Source organism: Nelumbo nucifera, chromosome 5 (genome assembly GCF_055504915.1).
Source record: "Nelumbo nucifera cultivar China Antique chromosome 5, China Antique-T2T, whole genome shotgun sequence".
Taxonomy (NCBI): Eukaryota; Viridiplantae; Streptophyta; class Magnoliopsida; order Proteales; family Nelumbonaceae; genus Nelumbo; species Nelumbo nucifera.
In genome coordinates this window covers 3,748,456-3,764,931 of record NC_142653.1, presented here as the reverse complement: position 1 = coordinate 3,764,931, position 16,476 = coordinate 3,748,456, and the positions used below count along the sequence as shown (strand labels likewise).

At 37.1% G+C, this 16,476-nt stretch overlaps 2 protein-coding genes across 3 annotated transcripts; one reads left to right on the top strand and one right to left on the bottom strand.

Moving 5' to 3' along the window:
• The first annotated feature begins 287 nt into the window (after nucleotides 1-287).
• LOC104603649 (UPF0496 protein At1g20180-like) lies at nucleotides 288-2,419 on the top strand. 2 transcript variants are annotated; one of them, XM_010267727.3, is made up of 2 exons: nucleotides 288-479; nucleotides 936-2,419. In XM_010267727.3, exons 1-2 carry the CDS (start codon nucleotides 419-421, stop codon nucleotides 2,021-2,023), a joined length of 1,149 nt encoding a protein of 382 aa, XP_010266029.1. In that variant the 5' UTR covers nucleotides 288-418; the 3' UTR covers nucleotides 2,024-2,419. The 2 variants fall into 2 exon arrangements, with proteins under 2 accessions (XP_010266029.1, XP_088744660.1); XM_088888534.1 differs by lacking the exon at nucleotides 288-479 and adding an exon at nucleotides 517-862.
• A 4,452-nt stretch (nucleotides 2,420-6,871) lies between these two features.
• LOC104603650 (uncharacterized) lies at nucleotides 6,872-15,685 on the bottom strand. The gene is made up of 5 exons (XM_010267729.3): nucleotides 15,349-15,685; nucleotides 9,471-9,589; nucleotides 7,805-7,862; nucleotides 7,580-7,657; nucleotides 6,872-7,225 (listed from the first exon to the last, which is right to left on the bottom strand). Exons 1-5 carry the CDS (start codon nucleotides 15,560-15,562, stop codon nucleotides 7,032-7,034), a joined length of 663 nt encoding a protein of 220 aa, XP_010266031.1. The 5' UTR covers nucleotides 15,563-15,685; the 3' UTR covers nucleotides 6,872-7,031.
• Between the last annotated feature and the right edge of the window lie 791 nt (nucleotides 15,686-16,476).

The following is a 16,476-nucleotide window of genomic DNA, read 5'->3' as shown; positions in this document are numbered from 1 at the left end:
CTGCCAAATGTGTGATTAATTGCGTCAATAACGTAAACAAGTTATGGGCCTTCATGGGAGAGGGAGATTAAGATAGATGGATATTGAGTGGAAGTCAGGATCACTTAAGCAATAAAGCGACCATCTTTGGACCTTAACATTTCATAAATGATTTTATTGAATAATGAATATATACACAATACACATTCTCCGTTCTGCACAAAAAGGATGTCTAATTAAGGAAGGCATTACGCCGCGGTTCGGTCCCACAAATACAATAAGCCGACGGACGATGTATATATAATAAACATTTAGAGTTCCATGTGGCAAACGAACAGGCTTATTCTCTTCAACCCAAATTATAACTCTTACTTGATTAGAGACACAAACACAAACATGCTTGCATGAACAGATGGTCCTGTTTTGATTAATTTGCAATATGTCTCAGGTCATCAGAAAGATTATGTGGCCCAAGTTGAGATCATCTCTTACGAAGACAGGTACGTGAGTCTGATCATTGATTATTCAGGGGGATCAGTTTAATTTGGACATGGTTAATTGAAGGTTTTACGTTTCTTCTTTAATTTGTCGTTATTTCAATCGATCGAATTGCTGTAAAGGGTTCTTTCGGTCTTAAGAAGATCTTCATGGGCTCAAATGTTCAATTCATTTCTTTACAGACAGATTTTACTAGTTTTTAGAGAAGAATTTAGGGACTTGAAAATTATTTGTTCATGGGTTTGTAATTAATCCAATAAAGAAAGAATGAAAGAAAGAAAGAAAGAAAGAAAACTGCAGCTTAATTAGGTTATTTGATTGAAATGTTATACGGGATCTTGGATGAGGATGATAGAAATGAAGTTCAAGAGATTGAAGCTATAAGGTTTGTCTGTCTGTCTGTTCACTGTTCTATATTGAGTCCAGCTGAATTGGTTTAATTTTCTCTTTTCTTTCAGGCAGTGGGGCTCCAATAATGCAACACGTCATGAGCAGCGTGCGAGGCAAGTTAAATGTAAACGAGGAATACATGAAAGCCTTTAGAACACAGTCTTACATGGAAATATGGAGCAAAGCCCAAGTCCAGCTGAGAAAAAAGGACGATGAAGAGAGAGTCTCTTCTTTGTCTCCTGTACCTTCCACCCCACATCTCTCTGATTTCTTGCTCGAACCCCAGCAAGATATCCTAACCGACATGATCAAAAACTCCAACCTACACCACCTTCTCATCGACTACTTCCAAGGCAGCATAGAAGCAAGCAAAATATGCGAGTTCCTCCTGAAAAGCATCGATCAAACAAGAGTCAACTATTGCATAATTCGAAGGATCCTCAACGAAACCAAAAGGCTACCTGCTGGCTCTTGTGATTACAGCGAAGATGAGTGCAAAACTATATTCCGTGATCTTGATTCATTTGCCAAGCTCAATAACCCTCTCTCCGGCTTTACTTCGATGCAATTCCGTCTAATTCATGACAGATACGGGTTGATGCTCAAACAATTGAGAACAGCACGTAAAAGGGTAACCAGGAGAAAGAAACTGATTGGTGTAAGCAAGAAGGCTGTTGGATTAAGCCTGGTGATCGGGTGCAGTGCACTTTCAGTAGTCACGCTAGCTCTTGCGGTGCATGCATTGGTGGGTCTTATAGCCGCACCGGGGTTAATCAGTTTCTCTCTGGGTGTCATGAAGAAGCAGATTAGGTCTGCCCGAGTTGGGCTGAAGACCAACATGCTCGCGAGGCTCAGCGCACAGCTTGATGCAGCAGCGAAAGGAGTGTACATTCTGGACAGGGATTTTGATACGATAAGTCGGCTTGTGGAGAGGTTGCAAGATGAGATAGAGCATGGTAGGGTGATAGCTAGGATGGGGGTGAGGAATCGGAAGATATTGAAGGAGGTGGTGAGGGAATTCCAAACCCATGAGTCTTGCTTCCTGGATCAGCTGGGGGAGCTTGAGGACCATGTTTACTTGTGCTTTCTCACCATTAACGCAGCTAGAAGGCTTGTCGTACACGAAATAATGGTGCAGCCCCAACAAAACACTTGAAGATATATAGATTCAATTAACTGCATGGAATTAGCAATCAAACACTGACGGTACGTTCTGATGCATGTATTGCTGATAGCAATCAAGATTCAAGATCACTCACAACTACAATCAGTGACTAGTGAAGCTTCTATTTTAGTTGTAGTCCGCAGGCCAGAAGCTCTGCAGAATTAGCTTTCCTCTGAATTAGTATACCAAAACCCAAAAGATGATGATGCAAAATACATGTAATACAATAATAGTTTTATTGTTGTTTCATTGCAATTCCTTGATTTATTATTTTATCCCCCCTCCCCCAGTTTGGACTCTCTTAATTAATTAGGTGATCTCTTTTTTCTTGAATGTAATTGATTTTTGAACAAATTGATCGAATATATGGAATACGCATAAAACAAATATGAGTTTTCCAAATTCTAATGCTCACTGAAAGAGCCAAATAATGACTAGAAAATAGAAACTACTGAGCAAGTGATCTCTATGAAGGGATTACAGCTGGAATAATGAGCAAGTATAAAAAACAACACTGGCCATGTTCATGCATGATGCAAGCACTAATTACTCATACAAGACAACTCAGTTATTAATGCATTTCCAACATTATAGATCCCTAAAACAATTTGATATTGAGATTGAACAAGGATAGGTGGAAATTGATTCTTGCTTGCCTCCCAAGCAAGAAAGAGAGAAACTTTGACATTAAATGAACACATGCATTCGGTTACGGGGCCCCTTTACCCCAAATTTTGTTAGATGGAGCCACTGAGGTGTTAGTTATAGGGCAAATCTCTTAAACTATCTCTAATTCTAGGAAATTGACTTACTAATCGTTAAATAGAAAGATGAAAAAGATTATTTTATCCTTAATTTTTTTTTTAATTTTCAAAATAAAAATATTTTATATATCTCTATTTCTACCTTTTTCAAAATGGAAGGGATAGCTACGAAACTCTTAACACATAAATAACATAAGTCTGTAAGCTATGGACGAGTGAGGAATCACCTATTGCAATCAATACATGAATTTGATTGCCATAGAGATCCATTTGTAAGCTTTGCTGGAGAGCTGAGATTGATGAAGAATTCCAAATGATGGAGATTTCGACCACAAAAGGGTAATATTGGGTTTAAAAAAAAATTATATATGGCTCGGCATCACATGTGAATTGATTGTGATGGAACATTAATGGACACAACGGGCAGAAGAAGATTTAGGGGTATTTTAAGAGATTTGCCCTTAACTTAATTTAGGAGAATAAGTCAATTTTCTAAAACTTAGAGGTGTTTTAAGAGATTTTCCCTTAATTATATTGATCAGGTATTATCAAACTTGTATTTAGCTCTCTTTTATTATTAATTAAGCCAAGATTTCCATGCAACCTTGTCTTTATATGGCTTCATATATACACACCGGGTACCGCAGTGCGTAAACTTCTCACCAGAATGATGAGTCTTCATTAGCATTTTATAAAAACGTGCAATTTCATAAAACTTAGGGGTGCATTAAGAGATTTGCCCTTAATTATGTTGATCAGGTAGTATCAAACTTGTATTTCGCTCTATTTTCTTGTTAATTAGGCCAAGATTCCCATGCAACCTTGTATTTATATGGTTTCATATATACATACCGGACACCGCAATGCGTAAAGTTCTCACCAGAATGAGTCCTCACTAGCATTTTCCTGGAACGTGCCTAGCTCCTTGTTGGCGAGGTTCGTTCAGATGCAATTACAATGTGACCAATCTAAACTTTATTAACATCCAATAGAGAATCCACGTTTAAATTTTAACCGTTCATGTCAATCCTCTAGACCATATTGATGGCATTTGCCTGATTTGGGGAAGTCGCGGAATCATCGAAAGATCCGTATGTCTTGATTCTTATCCACCACCCGATTATAATCCGCCAGGTACTTTGAAAGCTTGTTTAACTGATTTGAGCGCAAAGCAAGTCCATATGAATCTCAATTGGACTGGATTTGGTCCAATCCGGTCCAGTCTAATGTGAATCCATTACAAATAGACCAGGTCCAATCCAATCAAACAAATATTCTGGACCATTTTAGACCAGTCCAATTCAATGTCTGGACCGTTCAATCTGTTCAAATTCGTTTTAATTTAGATAGGTTTCAATCCAAATCCAGTTCAATGGACCAGATGTAAATTTATTACAGATAAACCAGGTCCAATCCAAACTAATAAATAATTTGGACTGAATTGGTCTAATCCAATATATCTTATTGGTCCATCCAATCTATCCAAATTAGTTTTGGACTGAATAAGGTCCAGACCAAAACCGATCCATTGACACTCTTCTAGGTTCCATTACCATATTAGGGAAAAAACTAAAAGCACCAAAATTCAATACCCATCATTGCACGCATGTACACCCAAAAAGAAAAGGCATAGCAGCTTAAAAATGGAAAGCCATAAGAAAACTGAAAACCTCCTACGCTAGTCCAAAGACTCCAAACCACTTGATCTCTGCAAAGTGCAAACATACCCGAGTTTATTTGTTCACCTGCCCTTTAGAGAAGGGCCCTAAACAACCTTGGAAATGGCAACATTCTTTTTTTTTTTTTTTTTCCTATCCCCAAAACCCATAATCCCCTACCCCCCAATGGTGCAGGCAGGATTCTGGTTTTCATACTCTCGAAAGGCTTATAACTTAAGCAACGTACAAATAGGGATATGACATGGGCTGATGCTGGGCATGTGTACATGTGAACAGTCAAATCGGAGAGATGGACAAGACGCTGTGTTTGGTTGCAATGCAAATAAATTTGCACTGATGCAAAATTATAGCAGTGTTTGGTTGCAATGCAAAATTATAGCAGTGCAAATGATTTTGATATAAATTTTGATCTATTTTTGTATCAAATTTAAATTTATTTTATTTGATTGCAGTACAAATGAAATAAATTAAGACATATAAAAGTAGAATAAAATTAAATGAAAATTTACATTTTTTTCATTTACACTCTCATGCATTTGCACTAGCACAAATAACATAGCACTGCAACCAATAAGAAAATAATTCTCTTATTGGTGGAAAACCCTTATTGGTGGAAAACTGTTGGGTCTACATATGATTTGGGCTCCATTTATGAAGCTTCTTTTAAAAGCAACATTTTCTGCATCACCAGCGACATATACATGATACATGTGTAAAGCACATAGACCACTTAACTATTGGATTTTAATCTCATAAGAGATTAAATCCAATGAGTTTGATTGGTCAATTATATGAGAAATTGCACCTACACATTTGATTGGAAAATTAGTTTCTCTTACAAAACCTAGTTTTGAACTTGTCCCACATTGGAAAATTATAAGCTTTGTTTTTAGTATTTTAATAGGAGTTGATTTGCACTTCTTAAAAATAGTAGAAAAGAGTATGGGGGTTTGATACCTCGCAACGCACGCACGCGTGTGGGCAGCGCAATGAGGCGCTTTAGAGGTGCACTTTGTTGATCGTTGATCACCGTTGATGAGATCAACGGTGGCGATTCGATTGGGTGTGATCAAGAGGCACAATTCAAAGTTAACAATCATTAACTATTAACTAATTGTGACTATTCGAGATGCCTTCTCTGAACTAATACCACTTTTTCTTCATACCTCTTCATAAACTATTTAAGGAGCATGAATCAGACTTCGAAAACACACTTTCGGAATCCTCTCTCTCTCTCTCTCTCTCTCTCCGGTCTACTACAGTCTCATAGAAGGTTTCTTCGAAGATTCTTCAACTTTGTTGGTTGCAGATTCTCGCCCAAGGCTCTGTTATATCCTAGGAACAGATTTACCTATAACCCAACAGCAAACTCAGTAAAACTAAGTGGAGGCAAATAACGTTCTAAAGACAATATCTTCAGACACGCCTCAGAGCTTCTCCTCCAAAGTTACAATGACCCCATTTCCCAACATTAACCACACAATTAAACATTTAAACATAAAACACAAAATGTTGCGGCTATTAGGAAACGCCCCTAAAAAAAGTCAAAAGCAATTAGACCACTTGGTATGAACCAAAGAAACAAGGCACCAAATATTTAGGTTGCAATTTCCCACTAATCTCAAATAGTACACAGAAAACTTTGCTTGCCCCGGTAATGTACCCTACCCTGTTTTGATGGAACCGAAACCTCTAATTGTCAATTCATAGCCAACCTTAAGGCTGTGTTTGGTTGAAAGAAAATAAGAAAGTTCTTAGGGAATTTTACAAATTTTATTAAGAACTTTCCTTCAACTTTCTATTTCTCTTATTTTCTGTCAAACCAAACATAGCCTGATAGGACACTACTGTTATGATATACTTGGTCCAACCTATCTCAAACTTTGGAAAATCAAGCCCAAGCCCCAAGATTGATACACACACAAAGAAAAAAATCTAGGGGGCTAAGATAACTTTCATTGCTTCGTAAGAAAAGTAATGCCCCCTACCTCATTACAGTTCTGTAATACAGTTACGGATCTAGAACAACCAGCAAAACTGTAGTCCAATGAGATATATTTAAGCCCCATTTGGTTTGCTGGAATAGGGGTCTGGAATCAGAATCGGAATAGGCTATTCCGATTCTAACTGTTTGGTTGGACTGAATCGGAATCACATTCCCATTCCTGCTGAAATGGCATTCCCCCATTTGAGGGAATGGTCATTCCCTACCCCTCCCTTAGGAATGAAATGTCATTCTTGCTAATTCCAATTCTCATTCCCATTCCTGTCTGAACCAAACAGACTATGGGAATGAACCATTCCGATTTCGATTCCAACTGTAAACCAAACAGACACTCAGAGAAAACAATGAAGCAAAGAACCACAAAGATGGAGAACAGACAGACGAACAAAAAGAAAGGAAACCTGTGGGGAACATAAAGCATGCGATAGTATCATGTATCCTATAGATTTATAGATTCACAAAATGAGACTAGTAACTTTTTACATGGAAGTAAGTAGTAGAGGTGAGTTCTCTCGAAAAAAAAAAAGTAAAGGTGAGTAGAGTAGCCACACTTAGAGTGGCAAAAGAAGCACAGGACATGGGATGAACTCAGCCAAGAGATTTGCATCAATGTGTTTCGAGTGGATGGATTCCATGCTTATCACTACCAAATCCAAATTCAAGTCATCAGCAACTTCACCTATGATGGCAGTTGGTTTGTTCCCCTCCCCTAGTCGCTCTATCAACTGGTATTCCTGGAATCCACCTAGTTAAAAGAGACCAGTTTGGTGTACAATAAGTTACTAAGAATTTGATAATTATATCCAAGTATAGAATCTAAAGAGGATGGTATGCATTTTTTTTTATGAATGATGTTATACCGTATGCATATAACTCTTAAACAGCCACCGGTGAACAGAGCTAACCGATTTAAGGTAAATCAAAATCAAATGGCTCTTGATTCCTAATGACTAGACTGGGTCAAAGTTGCTTAGGTGAGAAAAGCCACAGCTTCACTAGAGATTGTGCCAAAGCAATTGGTATCCGATACTAAGTTGTTTGTTCAAGCACGATAAAAATAAGAGGTAAGATCAACATCAAAAGGAAGTAAGGAACCAACCTTGAGAGAGATGCCACCTGATGCTAGATAGTTGGGTGTCATGCTCTGGAAACAATTCTTTTGGCTTTTCATCAATAACTGCAATAAACACCAAGTTTCCATATCTACTGAAATCCTGCACTCAAAAGGTCTAGTAACCAAAACAAGAAGTACTTCTACAGTTTATGTTTCATGTTTTCCATAACATGAAAGAGAAAAAAGTGCAGAATGAAGTTGCAAGTATACCAACTACTGTTATGTCTGCCCCATATTTCTTTGCCAAAGCAGCAGTAGTTGCCGTAGCCTGGCAACAGAAGATTGAAAATTATGGTAAGAAAGCAGTAAGAGTTATATGTCTAAAGGATACAGATCGTGTGGATACAAGTATAACCAACTCTAAACTCTTACACAGATAGTATATGTAAATCATAGACCTATTGTGTACACACTTTCCCTATGTAAATCATAGACCTATTGTGTACACGCTTTCCCCCAAATAGCAAACTCACTTGTTTTGAAAGTTGTCAGCACCAAACATGTCAACATATATTAAGACTATCTTCTAATAGGATTGCAAGTGTGCAACTTGGGTGGGCTTTGGTTGAGCTGAGTATTTGTTAAATTTGATATCATCCCCTCGTCTATACCAGAGAACTGTCAAAAGAAGACCTAAAAGATTTTTCGTTCTTTTTTTTTTTTGGAAGAAGAAGAAGAACTAAAAGATTGCTTTTGAAGAAAAAAAAGACCTAAAAGAATCACTCTGCTATTTCTTTTTTATTTTAGGCATTTTTTTATAAATATTTATTTTAGGCATTCTTATTCCATGCACCATTACCTAACCACATATGATCAGATATGACAAAGCAACTGTTGTTCATAACAATAGGTATGCCCACAACCGACTTATGGGTATTGATCAACTAGTTACTTGTGCAGTAGGTGTGCCCCTCAACTGACCAGTCAATTGACTAACCACCTTCTTTCCCGATGGTAGAATGAAGCTCTAAAAAGCATGGTTTAAAATGTCCATAAATTTCCTAATATTTCCACAATATATTTCCATTTCTGTGGATAGGTGACATGAAATTTTATTTGAATTGACATATTCCCCAATGAACACTACCAACACTATTTTCGAGCACAAGAGACAGTATTGTAACATAATTTGGTGACAATATTGTAGATATGTAGCGTAGCAATGTTATTACCTGCATAATGTACATAAGTACCACTTTGATCCAGCTCAATATTCATTTCAAACATGTTAAATATTAGTTTTTGTTTGTGTAATAGATTATTTGGTTGATCTATAAGAATCATTTGCTTTTCTATGAGCTTAAACTTTGCTTCAACTTATCTTAAGGTTTACAGGGCAACTTCGCAATGTATTATTTTGTTTATAACCCTATTTTTTAGCTTTGTTTAATGATTTGGAACAAGATAATAATTTAAAAGTGTGTCTATGCTTCCTTTACCATTTCATAAAATATCATCTATATTTTTGCATATTACCACCATGTCTATAATTTTTACAATATTTCTATCGATATTTCCAACATGTTTCCTATATTTGGATGACCGACATTACCACCAATACTGACATTTTAAACCTTGCTAAAAAGTAAAGGGTGAATGAAAATAAAATCATTTCATTCCAGGTGGCATGCAAACAGACTCTAAGTAATTCAGTTAATCATCTTCTTTAACAAGAACTTTAGGGAGATCCAAAATGTAAATTGGGAAGGAAAGTGCTAAAAAGATATATAAACTCAAATTTCATGGATAATGACAAACATCCTTCTAACAGGATCCATTTTTATACCAAAAAAAAATTAATTTTTTGATTGAACAATAGCAATTTACCAAGTAAAAATAAATATGACAGAAGCTGTGTTGATAAAGAAAGAAGCACCTGTCTTGTCCCATCAGAAAGATATGGATTCCGGTCAGTGATTGGAAGGAGCAGATGCTTGAAATTAGTAAAAGCATCTGCAGCTAAGCTTGTTTCAGATTCTTGCTCCTTTGCCCTTGCTGGAAACAATTGAAGCAGAGGGTGTTAGAAACAAGTCATTATTCAAGACAGAGAGTGCAATCACCAATTATTTATTTATTTATTTATTTGAGAAAGGGTAAAGTAACTTTATTAGAAAATGATCAAGAGATTACAACAGAAGTCCCAAAAGAGGAGCCAAATATACAAGATCAAAGCTCTAAATCACATTACAATTCTAGCAGATTTCTGGTCCTCAGCTGAGCCCCAAGAACTGAGGTTTGGAGAACTTTTGCAACCGCAATCCAAGAGACCAGCTTGCCAAAAGTATAAGAAATTAGACAGTCTGAATCTTTAATACTATTCTGGAAAATCCTTCTATTCCTTTCTGTCCAGATACTACTAATCACTGGTGCAGGAATAGCCAACCACACTTTTTGCCAGCTTAAACCTTGGAGCTCCCAACACCATAACAGGTCCAACACAGAATTCAGCATGACCCAAGATAAGCCCAAGGAAGATAAAAAAATGCCCCCAAATAGGAGAGGAGACAGTGCAATGGATGAACAGGTTATTGCAAATAAAAAACAAGGAAAAAGAACAACAAAGTTCAACCTGATAGGAGGCTGAGCATTGTAAACTACAGGTGGAAAATTATCTTTGCTATAATCTGTTTCATTCACTGCTTTTGACTCCATAAGTGAGATCAGAAGTTCTAATTGTCAACCATTCTCAAAATTAGCTGACCAAAGTCAAAATGAAATTTCAAGTAATGGTTGTATGCTAACCTTACTAGATGCTTAGAGCTTAAAGATAAGTTCTTTCAACATGTCGTTTTGCAAGCATTAACTCTGACTAGGAAATTTTGAATCATTTAGTTATTGTTACCTTGAATAAGAGCAATGCCGGCAATGTACCAAGTTCTGTCACACTCTCTTACCCCCATTACAAGTAGCCACAAAAACCATTATACCAGTTTGTTAGCAGCAGGGAAGTAGCATCAGTCAACCAGTATTGTAAGATTCAGACCGGACATAAAACCAGAATGCTCACTGGGTCACGGTTTTAACAGTTAACCAGATGGTTATCATGAAAATCATCATTTAACCAGGACCCAGAAAGGTCACTGGCTCACCAGGTTACAATTCAACTGTCCAATATGGTCTGAGTCTTACAACATTGCTAAAAACAGCTTTACTAGAGATGCAATCTCGTTTTTTGGAAAAAAGGTAATGTAATTTATTCAACACAAAAAAAGAGAATTAATACAGCAAAACCCAGACCACTAAGACTGTCTGGGTACAAATCAAATTACAAACTCATCCAGGACTGAGAACTAAACAAAAGAGCCAAATTCTGATGTTTGAACTCCTCAGTAACCGACACCCAAGAGATTAACTTGCCCACAGCTCTCTGCACTACTTCATCCGGACTTTTAAATTTACTACAGAAGATTCTGTTGTTTCTCTCAGCCCAAATGGACCACAACACAGCTGCAGGAATGGTACTCCATACAAGCTTTCCTTTCTTTCTGAGGCCCTCAGTTCTCCAACAGCCCAACACTCCTTCACCGATCTTGGCATAACCCAACTAATATCCAAAGCCTTTAGGAAGTGCCCCCAAACCATGAAGGAAATTGGGCAGTGAATACACAAATGCTCTGTAGTTTCTGCAAGAGATCCACACAAACCACAAGAAGGATCCAGAATCTGAATGCTACCCCTCCCCAGATTAGCTTTAGTCAGACATTTATCAAGAGCCATTGTCCAAACCAGAAAATTAACCTTGGAGGGACTAATTGGGTTCCAAATCTGGTTGGCAGGGAAATCCAATTGACCTGAACTGTTCAGCTTAAGGACCAGGGACTTTATAGAGAAGCAGCCGTCTGAATTCCATTTCCAGCTCCATTCATCCTCCAGACTCATATCTACTTCTGATTTTGAAGTTGCCCCAACAGCTCCACATACTCATCCAACTCCCAGTCAAACAAACTTCTCCTACAAAGAGGGGTCCAAACAATGGAACCACCAGAAGAATTAAAATTCTCAGCTACTGAAGATTCTTGATTCACAGAAATTTGGAAAAGGAGAGGGAAAGCATCTGCCAAGGAGCCCTCCAAAGAGATCTGCCCCAGCTTGGATGAAGTTCCCTAGATCTCCAATCACCCCACTCCACCGTATACTTCGCAGCAACAAGGTTTCTCCACCAAGCATTCCTTTCAGTAGCAAATCTCCATAACCATTTACTGAGAAGGACTGAGTTAAATTTCTTCAGATTTCTTATTTCCAGCCCACCAACTTCCTTAGGGAGACACACTTACTCCCACTTTACAAGGTGAATCTTCTTTTCATCTTCCCATCCCCTCCATAAAAAGTTCCTCTGAATTTGCTCGAGCCTATTTGCTATTTTGTTTGGGATGGAGAAAAAAGATAGAGAAAATAAGTGGGGAGGTTAGAAAGGGTACTCTTAATCAACGTCACTCTACCCCCAAATGACAAATATTTTGCCTTCCAAGAAGCCAATTTTTTTTTCTCCATTCTCTCAATAATTGAAACCCAAGTCAAGGAGGAAGAGCATTTTGCCCCGAAAGGCAGCCCCAAATACTTTACCGGGAGGAATTCGATTTAACAAGCTATCACTTCTGCACATTCTTCTAAATTTGAAACTTGGCCCACTAGGATAATCTGACTTTTACTTGGATTGACTTTGAGACCAGACACCACTTCAAACCAGCTCAGAATTCCAAGCACTGTTTCCAACTGAACCGGAGATGCATCAACAAAACATAGGGCATCATCTGCAAATTGGAGGATATTGACCTTTTCCTTATCAGGGGAGATTGCAAATCCTTCCCAATAACCAGAATCTGTTGCCTTCTTGCTAAAAAGAGTGAGGATTTCCAATAACACAGATGAACAACAAAGGAGAGAGGGGATCACCCTGTCTCAAGCCTCTGGAACTACCAAAAACCCTGTATTGCCCATTAATTAGGATTGAAAATTTAGGGGACTTAATACAAACTCTGATCCAGTTTCTCCATTGCTGCCCAAAATTCATTTTTAACAACACAAGATCCAGGCAATTCCAATTGACATGGTCATAGGCTTTCTCAACATCAAGTTTACAAATCACACCCGGAGTTCCCTCACTTCTTCTGGAATCTATCAGTTCATTAGCAATGAGAATTAAATCTACCATCTACCTCCCCGGAACAAATGCACTTTGGTTATTAGAAATTATACTGCCTAACACCCCTTTCATTCTTTCTGCCAAAACTTTAGCCAGGATCTTATAAAAACTGTGCAAGAGGCTAATAGGTCCAAAATCCTTGATATTCACAACCCCTTCAATCTTTGGAATAAGAGTAATAAATGTGGCATTCAAACTTCTTTGTAGAGAGGCATTTGAATGAAAAGCCTGAAACACATTCATCAAGTCTTTTTTCACAAAATCCCAGCATTTTAAGTAGAAAAGGTTTGTAAGACCATTCGGCCCTAGTGATTTATCACCTTCTAACTTCTTAATTGTTGTCCTAACTTCCTCCTCTGTGAAGGGTCTCTCAAGCCAAAGTTTTTGATCTTCACTCAGCTGCTTGAAAGGAAGGTCTATAGGAAAGGGTCTGTGGGTCCAATTTTCCTTATAGAGATTTTTTATAAAAGGATGTTGCCACTGACTTAATCTCTGCGATTGATTCCCCACTACTACCTTCCCACACCAGCTTGTTGACTGAGGAAGCTCTAAACACTGAGATGGATTCAATATTCCTCTTAATATTGATATCATCTTACTGAAAGTCCTAATTATGAATAATCTTGGATTAGGTTAGAAGAAGGCATGATAATCAAGACCCAATAATCACTACTGCAAGGGCCATTACCCTATATATATATATATATATATATATATATATATATATATATATATAAAGAGAGAGAGAGAGAGAGAGAGGGAAGTGATTTTACCCTATTTTTAATCTATATCTACCATATATGTACCTAAAAAAAATAGACCTTACCACTTGCCCACTAGAAAGCCTAAGACGATATGATCAGGTTTGACAGTCAAATAATCCACATGCAAGGGCTCTTTAACCTACATATGATGGAAGGCAAACTTAATATAGTTTCTAAAAGGCCTTAAATAATCTAAATAAATCATTTTGTAGTAAGGGGTTAAAAACAAGTGTCCCTTGGCAAAACTTAAAAGAAACATAGAAATGAGCCAGCATTTCCTTTTTTTCGCTTCATGGGGCTATGGGTACCCCATCCTCCATACCCAAACCTCCCAACCTGTGGTGGCAATGGGATCCGCTACACCAAGCCAGAGACCCTATCAACTGAACCACCGTCAGTTAGTAAAGAAATGGCCTAGTAGGGAATTAATTCTTACTTGAATCATATAAATTGTAAGCTCCATGAATCAAATGGCAGGATTCAAATAAAAACCCTTTGCATTCATGATGCAAATCATAAAATCATAAAATCATAAGATTTTAAGTAGGTTGGAAGAAAGATATGCGCATATTTTTAAGCTCTTCTCTCAACTCAAGGAGATGGTTCTAGGGAAACAGCAATCATGCACTCTTTGGCTGTCTGTCCACAAAAATTTTAGGAATATTGAGAATCACACTTTTCCTCTTTTTTTTCATGACACTTTTTTCAGCACAGAAGATAAAATTTGTTTTGAAATACCACAGTACATAGATTATCACCATACATGAGCTATACTTGCTCTTTGATATATTTCAATAAAGGGATGTCCTAAAAAAAACAACAACAAAAGAAAAGAAGAAAAAGGAAACATGAACTGTGAGTTTCTAGTCATAGATCAGGGCATGAAAATCAATTAGCAGACTTATAAACCCCAAAATTTTTCACTGTTTGCAGTAGATAATCCAAACGCCACAGTTTTTAAGTTTACTGGAGTAACTTTAAACTTAGAATATTCGACATCCCAAATGCACCACGGTTTTCACTTTTCTGTAGTATCTTAGTAGTTTGGATCAGCATCCGCTTGGTTTTACTAGTTTGAATCAACATTCGCCATTTTCAATTTATCTAAACAGTTCTGTCAACAAAAAGCAAGTGAAAAGTAGAAGCAGAAAGCCCTTAACTTTGGGACAATATGGCATTAAAGAGAACGGAATGGCGAAACAGGATTCACTGTGAGTTTCTAGTCATAGATCAGGGCATGAAAATCAATTAGCAGACTTATAAACCCCAAAATTTTTCACTGTTTGCAGTAGATAATCCAAACGCCACAGTTTTTAAGTTTACTGGAGTAACTTTAAACTTAGAATATTCGACATCCCAAATGCACCACGGTTTTCACTTTTCTGTAGTATCTTAGTAGTTTGGATCAGCATCCGCTTGGTTTTACTAGTTTGAATCAACATTCGCCATTTTCAATTTATCTAAACAGTTCTGTCAACAAAAAGCAAGTGAAAAGTAGAAGCAGAAAGCCCTTAACTTTGGGACAATATGGCATTAAAGAGAACGGAATGGCGAAACAGGATTCATGTAGCCGACCCCATATAGTTGGGATAAGGTTTGGATGATGATGACCTAAAAACCATTTCAAAGTATGATCAGAGGCCTGCCTAGTGCCAACCATTTCAACTTAAACCCACACTAATGACATAATACAGACAAAATCATGAAATCAAATCTCTAACTTTAAAGAACAAAAGAAACTAGCCTTAACTACCTCCATACATTGAAGATGAAACAGAAGATGGACAGTCCTCAGTTAAGAAAAAGACGAAGGAAGAAACGTGGTTACTGAAAGAGAAGAAGAGTACCTGCTGTAAGTGCGATTTTACTGAACCTAGAAAAGAGTGATAACTTGCGTTCTTTGGTCTTTGTCCGAAGAGAAGAAGAGAAATTATTCGAGAAGAGAGAAGCAGTATTGGCAGTGGAAGAAGCTGAATAACAAGAAGATGACATGAAAATCGATACTTTCGGAGGGTTTGAACCGTCCACGGACATGGCGAGTGAATGATGAGCAAATGCCATGGCAGAACCGGAATGGAATCTTCAAATGCTATTACTCACTAGTCACTACCACGAGAGAGAGAGATTCTCTGGTATTTTTATTGTTTTAATAACAGAGGAAGAGTGAAGACATTTCGAGAAGTGGGTGAAAAGAATTATTGTTTAAAGGCCCAGGGGTGCGTACATGCTCAAATGAGGATGTCGCATCTCGCAACTGGCATTGTCGCTGCTTTACAGTTTAGATACACGATTCCGGGCTTGGGCTTTAGGTTTCGTGGCTAGGCCCAGACCGTGCCAGGCCATAAATATATTATATATTGATTTATTTTTTTAATTTAGGAAGAATGATGGTTCAACCGAGGGTCAAAATTTGTAGGTTCAAAGTATATTTGGGGTAGGTGTCAGTTCGAAATTGATGTCAATTTACGGGAGGGTATGAATGCATAGAGTGTGGGTTTTAGATATTTTTATTGTTTATAATTCTGCAGTAGAAATCAGAAATCTGTATTGAATCTGTTCGCACGTTTAATTTAACTAGTAAATTATTTAGAATAAATTACAAAAAACCCCGCATACTTTATCATTATTGTTGGCACACAACAATAATTGAAAAAATATCTAATTTTCTAGACATATTTTTATGCTTCAAAGTAAAAATTAAGACCCTCAAACTCTGGAATGATGATAGAAGGACTTATTTATTCATACATACATATATATATATATATATATATATATATATAAAAGTAACTTTTCTTTATGATAATTTTCAGCCATTTTATAGGATAAAATATATTTTTTCTTTGGCCTTTTGAATTTATGCTTCTCCGGATTTGCAATAATAAAATGGGGACCATATTTTGAAAATTCCCTTTTAAATACCATTAATACCCACAAACTTATATTTTAAATGACTATTAATCCCTTACAAATTT

Bases quoted from the DNA above. Each gene is read 5' to 3' on its own strand.
- LOC104603650 (XM_010267729.3), bottom strand. From the start codon at position 15,562: ATGGCATTTGCTCATCATTCACTCGCCATGTCCGTGGACGGTTCAAAC. The intron at 7,658-7,804 runs GTATACTTGCAA...TGTTTATTGCAG, and splicing joins GGCAGACATAACAGTAGTTG to TTATTGATGAAAAGCCAAAA. The intron at 7,226-7,579 runs GTTGGTTCCTTA...TCTTTTAACTAG, and splicing joins CAGGTGGCATCTCTCTCAAG to GTGGATTCCAGGAATACCAG.
- LOC104603649 (XM_010267727.3), top strand. From the start codon at position 419: ATGTCTCAGGTCATCAGAAAGATTATGTGGCCCAAGTTGAGATCATCT. The intron at 480-935 runs GTACGTGAGTCT...CTTTTCTTTCAG, and splicing joins ATCATCTCTTACGAAGACAG to GCAGTGGGGCTCCAATAATG.